Below are 7,500 nucleotides of genomic sequence, written 5' to 3'. Positions count from 1 at the left end.
GGCTTGTGATAGGGCCTGTGTGTACCAGAGCCCAGGTCTAAAGTAACACAGGAAGTCTACAGTGGTGAGATTAGTCTCAATGGTGATCTTGAGTCCCATGGAACCTAGGGCGCTAATTAGGTCCTTTCTAAGTCTATCTAGCATGTGCCTCTTGGCTCCTTTAGAGATGGCTAGGGAAGGGAATTTCTTCCCTAAGGTGTATGGGATATATAGTCCAATAAGATTGCAGATGTCAGCACTGTCATAGGCTCCTATAGCCACATTGAAGGAGCCCTTGGCGTCATATTGCTTGAATCTTTGTTGAACAGCTCTGTTGAATATCTCATGAGAGATATTAGCATGATAATGCTAATATCTCTCTCATTAAAATCTGTTAAGCTCTTAGCAAAAGAAAGTGCCTTAATCAGCAACAGTTTTGATATTGATGGGTAAAAATTGACAATGTCGAAATGTGTAAACCTAACCCTGCTCCTTTCCCAGTTAGCATTAAACCATGAGGTCACTTCATTGGTGCTGTGCCATAGAGAGAGGCTGGTGGCCCTCCTTATGTTGTCATTAATCTTCCTCAGTATATGCCTGCTTGCCAGGCCAATTTCGGATTTGGCTGGGTTGATCAGGTGGCATTTGGGGTAAGAGGCAAAGTTCTGCTTGTGGTTTTTTATTGTGATAAAGGCATTTCTCTTGGTTAAGATCTCTACTCTGTCTACTATACTTAGGCCAATTGCTATCTGTTTAGCTTCACAGATTTCAAGTGATGCTCCTGCAACCTTCAGGGTCCCAGAAAGACATTTTGTCATGTCCCTGGCCAGCCATGTCTGGCACCTAATAGATCAACGGATCCTATATGATATCAGGTGGGAGATCTTAGAACAACTAGGCCCCTATGCTAATGGAAGTGGGTACTGGAAAATCTGCATCACTGAGCGAGCCAAAACTTTAAAAAACTTTTTGTCTCTGATTGTTATTTGATCAACTGACTGTAGCATTTCACCACCTTTGCGAGGTGAAGAGTTAAATTTGTCTTTGTATAGAATCTATTGAGCTGTCCACAAGGTTGTGGCTTTTGTGGATGTGAAACCATTGATCTTTCTATGACCAGACTTTAACTTTAGTGATTTAATACTTTACTGCTTTATTCTTTAGAGTGTGAGTTTTATTCAGATATATGATATATTGACAATATATATATTGATTGTCAATATATCAGATATCTGAATAAGAAGCACACTCTAAAGAATAAAGCAGTAAAGTATTAAATCACTAAAGTTAAAGTAGCAGCCCAATAGATAGATCGTATTTGTAATTCAAAGGTCCAGCTTTGTCACAGTGTACCTGAGAACTGCATAAAGGATAGATGTGTCTGTGTAATAAACAACTGAACACTCAGATATACATTGTTCTTGTCAGAGAAGTCTACCATACACACTCTGGCATGCTCACAGTATCACAGATGCCCAATAAAGCAGATGTAACTGCTTCTTACCTCAATAAAGGTTCCCTTCGTCTTGAATATTTGGGAAATCATCACAGCAGGTAGAGGAACCAGTGATACCATTCCAAGAATCCAACCAAAGACAATTGACCATGTTGGGTATGTATAGTCTCCATATGTTACTGGGCTCAATTTGCTAATACTGAACAGCCACACTAACTGAAAATGGTGAAAAAAAGATAAATTAGGGTTAGTGAAGGTGATGATACTGTTTAAATTAAAAACTTTCAAATATGATGATAATAATAATACTGATACAAACAAACAGAAAAATTGACTCCAATCGACCAGACATTGTGATCAAGAGGAACTTGTCTGTTAATAGATATGCCTGTCCCACAAGATCAAGTCTCGAGAAAGGAATATGAAAAGCTTTCTCACTATAAAGATCTGCAAATTGAAATCACAAAAATGTGGAAGCTTAGGGTGACACGTAAAAGCACCCACTACACTCTCTGAGTGGTTGGCGTTAGGAAGGGCATCCAGCTGTAGAAACTCTGCCAAATTAGATTGGAGCCTGGTGTTGCCATCCGGTTTCACCAGTCCTCAATCAAATCGTCCAACCCATGCTAGCATGGAAAGCGGACGTTAAACGATGATAATGATGATGATGACGAATACCAGTAGTAATTGGTGTGATGGGAATGATAAAGACAGGAGATGAGTATATTAAGCAACTTCCTGGTAACTCCAATCTCTGTGAACTACAAAAGATAACCTTGATGGATACAGCCCATATACTACTGAAAACACTCTCCATCTAAAATGGAATCAATCTGGTGATAATTTTAGCATGCATAGCAAAACAAAAGTACCATTGCTACTTTTGGTCTCTGGAGGATGTCTGGTACTAAAGCAGCTGAAATAAAGTTATAATGAAAGGAAACCATAAATAATAATAATAATAATAAAGAAACAGCATGGAAGGAAAAAGATGTATGGACAGTTTGCAAGAGATAAGAATGCCAAGACAGATACAGAAGACCCGTTGTTATGGATGAGGAGGAGTGACCTGAAGACAGAGACAGTAGCACTAATATGCACAGCTCAAGAGCAAGCATTAAGGACCAACTATGTGAAGTACAGAATAGACAACACTACCGACAGTGGCAAATACAGAATGTGTGGTGAGAGGGGTGAAATGGTATGGCACATTGTTAGCGAATGCCTAAAAATGGTACAACATGAATACAAAAGATGCACTGACAATGTGGCAAGAATGATCCATTGAGGGCTCTGTGGAAACTACGGCCTACAAAGAGCACAGATGTGGTATGAGAAAACCCCAAAAGGAGTCCCCGAAAATGAGAATTGCAAAATCCTGTGGGGTGCAATGATTCAGTGTGATCACCTGACCAGACATCAGAAACTGGACATTTTTGTGGTGAATAAAAAAGAAAGAACATGCATGATAACTGGCATAGCATGTCCTGATGACAATAGGATCAAAGAGAAAGAAGAAAAATAAACAACTATGATGATTTGAAGTGGGAAAAACGAAGGTTGTGGTCAATGAGGAGAGTAGACATGATACCAATAGTTATTGGCACACTTGGAAGTATCAACACTCAACTACCAACATGGCTGAAAAAGACTGATACAAATGTGAAGGTAGACCACCTACAAAAATCATCATTGCTTGGAACTGCAAGAATTCCTTGCAGGGTTCTTGAAGCATGGCCAGTAAACAAGTCTCACCTTAGTCTGCTGGCTGTGGACAGCTGACACTTTCCATCATACCTAGCAAAATAAGCTGTGAGCTCTTATCACATAATAATAATAATCATGATTGTGCCTATAATAGAAGGGATTATCATTATCATTATTATTTGCATTAGTGTTGCTTTGTTTTATAAAAGTTGTTCTAAGTCTTACCCAGAGACCTTAAGTTAACAGCAAGATGGACATTATGGGTGTTATTTATGATTAACAATATTGCAAATTTATTGCAATATTTCTGTTTGTTAGATGAGTAGGTGTTATTAATCTCTAGCTCAATCTACTCCCACTTCTTGGAGGGAAAGGGATGCTCTGCGTAGTCCTCTACAACTCTCTTACAGCATATCAGTCAATTCTGAGGGAGGGAGAGAGAGGGAATCAAAAACAGAGTGAGAGAGATGGTAAGGTGGTTTGGATGTTATTTCTAGTAGGTGAAGTAGATAACACACACACAAAATGCTTCTTCATTGGATAAGGTTTTAAGTAAAAGGATTGAGCCAATAAAAAAACTTACCAGAGTAATAGTAGGAGTAATGAAACGCCATGAGATTTTCCACCACACACAGGGTTTATAACCAATCATCAAAGTGATGTCATTGTAGAAACGGTCAGCACCTGTTGAAAGTACAAAATAAACATGAACAATTGATGAACAGCTTTTAAGTAGTAGTAGAGCACTGAGGTTAATGTAATCATCTAGCCACTCCCACAAAGTTACAGCCTTGTGCCTATAGAATGGATTATTATTATTATTATTATTCAGTAGTTTTATTTTTATAACGTGCTTTCACTTCACTACCGAGCACAGCTCTGTGTGCCTTGGGTATGTGCTGTGGTTTGCTGTGATGCTCTTATGGTTACTGTATTGAAAGTGTTTTGCATAGGATGTGTGCAGTGCCCAGTAGTGCAATTTTCTGTATGTTATATATATTTGTAAGTCCTGGTGTTTTTGTTATGTATTTGTCTGAATATTTTTTATTATACCTAAGGTACCTACTATGATAGGAATTGTTTCTGTTTTTAGATTCCACATTCGAGTTACCTCTATTTCCAGGTCTTTGTATTTTGAAAGTTTCTCCATTTCTTTTAGAGAAACGTTGTCATCTGCTGGTATTGATACATCAATTAGAAAGCATTTTTTTCCTTCATGATCTTTGACAACTATATCTGGTCTATTTGCCTTAATTTCTCTATCTGTGTGTATTGGCATATCCCAGAGTATGGTTGCTTTCTCGTTCTGTGACCTTTTCTGGAGTGTGTTTATACCATCTTTTTTCTGTTGTTATTCCATAGTGTTGGCATAGCTTCCAGTGTATATAGGTCCCAGCTCTGTCGTGTCTGTGAATATATTCCTTCTTAGCCAGGACTGGGCAACCAGAGATAATATGATTTATTGTTTCTTGTCCATCTCCACATATTCTACAGTTGCTTGTTATGTTTCTTTTCATTATATGTTTTTGGTAATTTCTGGTGGGGAGGCTTTGGTCTTGTGCAGCAATTAAAAATCCTTCAGTCTCTGCTTTGAGTCCTGAGCTTCTCAACCATTGCTGGGATTTTTCTCTGTCTATTTCTTTTGCATTTAGTTTAGCCCAGTATTTACCATGTAGGGGCTTTTCTTGCCATCGTTTTATCATGGTCCGTTGTTGTTCTAGTTTTAGTTTGGATTTCATTTGTTTTATAGCTTTTGTTGTTTCTTCTTCTTCTTCTTCTTCGTATTTATTAGGTAGTATGATTTCTTGTTTGTATTTGTCAGCTTCCTTAAATATTGAGAACATTTTTTGTTTTGCTCGTGTTTTGTGGCTATTTGTATTAGTTTTCCTCGCTTCTGAAGTAGGTATTTTTGCAGTCCTATGGTGGTTATTTTATAATAGTTTTCCAGCTGTATAAGACCCCTACCACCTTCTGTATGTTGTATATATAGACTTTCTATGTCAGATTTTGCGTGGTGCATCCTAGATCCTGTCATTACTTTTCCTGTTTTCCTGTCTATTTTAGATAGTTCATTTAGTGTCCAGTTAAGGATATTGTAGCTGTAACTTATAACTGGGACGGCTAAAGTGTTAATACCTATTATCTTGTTTTTAGCATTGAGCTCTGTTTTTAGTATTGATCTAACTCATCTATAGTACTCTTTCTTTATTTTTTCTTTCATTTGTGTGTGTTGTATCCTATCTGGTTCATTGATTCCTAAATATTTGTATGGCTGGCTTTTGTCTAATTCTCTTATTTCATTGGCTTTATCTAGTGTGATGTTGCTACTCTTAACTAGTTTTCCTCTTTTCAGGGTTGCTTTGGCACATTTTTCTAATCCAAATTTCATATCTATTTCCTTGGTAAATCCATGTACTGTCTGTAGTGGTGTTTCCAGCTCTTTATCATTTCTAGAGTATAATTTCAGGTCATCTATATATAAAAGGTGGCTGACTGTTTTGCGTAACATTTGTATCTGCATCCAGTTCTATTTAGCAATTCAGTTAAAGGTGTGAGTGCCAGGCAGAACAGGAGTGGAGAGAGCGTGTCTCCCTGGAATATTCCTCTTCTAATGGGGATAGCAGTCATTTTCACAAGTCCCTCTTTTGTTTGGAGCTGTAGCACTGTCTGCCATTTATTCATAGGGTGCCTTAATTTATTATTATTATTATTATTATTAGGGAGGTAAGCTGGCAGATTTGTTACCATGCCTGTAAAAATATTTAGCATGTTTCTTCCGACTTTGTATTATGAATTCAAATACTGAAAGGGCCAACTTTGTCTTTCATCCTTTTGGAGTCAATAAAATATTTATCAGTTGAGTACTTGGCTTGATGTAATCGACTTACTCCATCCCCAAAATTGCTGGCCTTGTGCCAAAATTTGAAACCAATATTCAGTGACATATTTAATGATCTGACTGGCTCAGCTTTGCCTTTTCCTAATTCTGGGACTGATATAAACAAAGTACTAGTCAATTACAAAGTGGCTCACTTGTTAGTTCATACACTAGTTGAAGATACTGGTCCAAGATACCACTCAGAGATTGAATCTAATTCCATGTAGTTGCAAATTGAAATTCTTTACTACACAACCCCTAACCTGAACTGGTTACAAAATATAGTATTCCACTGGAGAATAGAAAAGTTGACATAGATAAAATTTGAAATTGGAACAGCAATGGCCATTCCCAGTAGAGTGATAGGCTAAGAACATACCATAAATCCAAGAAATGACCACACATTCCGTCAAGGAAAGAATCATCAGGGAAAATGTGGAGCAGTACCAATCAACGACTTGTAGCAGGTAAATTCCACCCTGTTGGAGAATACAGAACCAAATTTAAAACAGGTAATATGAAGTGATGCATTAGTGGTGGTAGTAAAAAATGGTGATAGTAGGAATAATAGTTATGATGGTGGTGATGAACATGGTGAAGATATAGTTATTGTTGCTTGATTAGAGGTGACTTGGGTTTAACTCAAGTCATCTCTAATCAAGCAAATCTTTTACCATAATAAAAAGCATACCAGCCACAAACATCCCATATTTTACCTATGTGTTGGGAATCCAAGACCACATTAAACAATATACTCTTTTTTAAAGATAAGTTATGAACTGCATGGGATTTAACTGTTATTTCCAGCAGGTACAGTGACATGTAGAAACTCACTTGTTGGGTCTTGAGGTATATTGATGAAGGAGAAAATGGTTAATGTCTAAGTATCTGGGATGGTTAGAAGATTACAATTTTTGTGACTAGTTTATCTAAATTTTCCCTTTCATCTATGAAAATGAGCTTAGTTGGCTCAAAAAGTCTTACTCCATTTCATTTCATGAAAATCACAGAAAATATTCTTACTTGTGTAACAAAGGGAATGCCAAGTAGAAACTCCACGAAGCAAATGCCAGCAGTAAAGAGAACCTTTCTTTTGGCCAATAATTCTGGGAATTCATCAACAAAGGCACTGGTCATCGTTTCGAACATACCAAACTGAACAAAAGGAATATAATATTGAAAATCAATCTGTCTAGACTTGTAAAAAAAATAAACTGTGAAAACAATAACTGCAATTATACATGTAAAATACAGGTTTTGGAAAACCTTTTCAAAACAACTTCATGTTTTAAAAAAGCTTATGACCAAGGAAAATTTTTTCTAAAATAATTTACTGTCAAAGATGGAGAGGAATAAAAATATGAAGTAAAATTTTGCCTGAAAGGTTTCCAAGTTGGGAAATTTTTTAATTCCAATTTTTAAAAAGATATGTATGTGCATGTCTTTAGTTTTGTTTTAGTCACAATGACTGAGGCACATA

At 36.9% G+C, this 7,500-nt stretch overlaps 1 protein-coding gene across 1 annotated transcript in view; it reads right to left on the bottom strand.

The window, feature by feature from the left end:
* LOC106868737 (sodium- and chloride-dependent glycine transporter 1) overlaps positions 1 to 7,500 on the bottom strand; it is a 58,496-nt gene that overhangs the window by 2,764 nt on the left and 48,232 nt on the right. Inside the window, exons 10-13 of the mRNA XM_014914134.3 lie at positions 7,044 to 7,175; positions 6,400 to 6,499; positions 3,726 to 3,826; positions 1,484 to 1,651 (exon numbers count right to left, since the gene is read on the bottom strand). Of these exons, the coding sequence (XP_014769620.1) occupies positions 1,484 to 1,651; positions 3,726 to 3,826; positions 6,400 to 6,499; positions 7,044 to 7,175 (501 nt within the window). The remainder of the gene's footprint in view (positions 1 to 1,483; positions 1,652 to 3,725; positions 3,827 to 6,399; positions 6,500 to 7,043; positions 7,176 to 7,500) is intronic.

The sequence above is a fragment of the Octopus bimaculoides genome, chromosome 20 (assembly GCF_046866305.1).
Source record: "Octopus bimaculoides isolate indiv1 chromosome 20, ASM4686630v1, whole genome shotgun sequence".
NCBI classification, from domain to species: Eukaryota; Metazoa; Mollusca; class Cephalopoda; order Octopoda; family Octopodidae; genus Octopus; species Octopus bimaculoides.
This window is presented reverse-complemented; position numbering and strand designations above follow the sequence as displayed.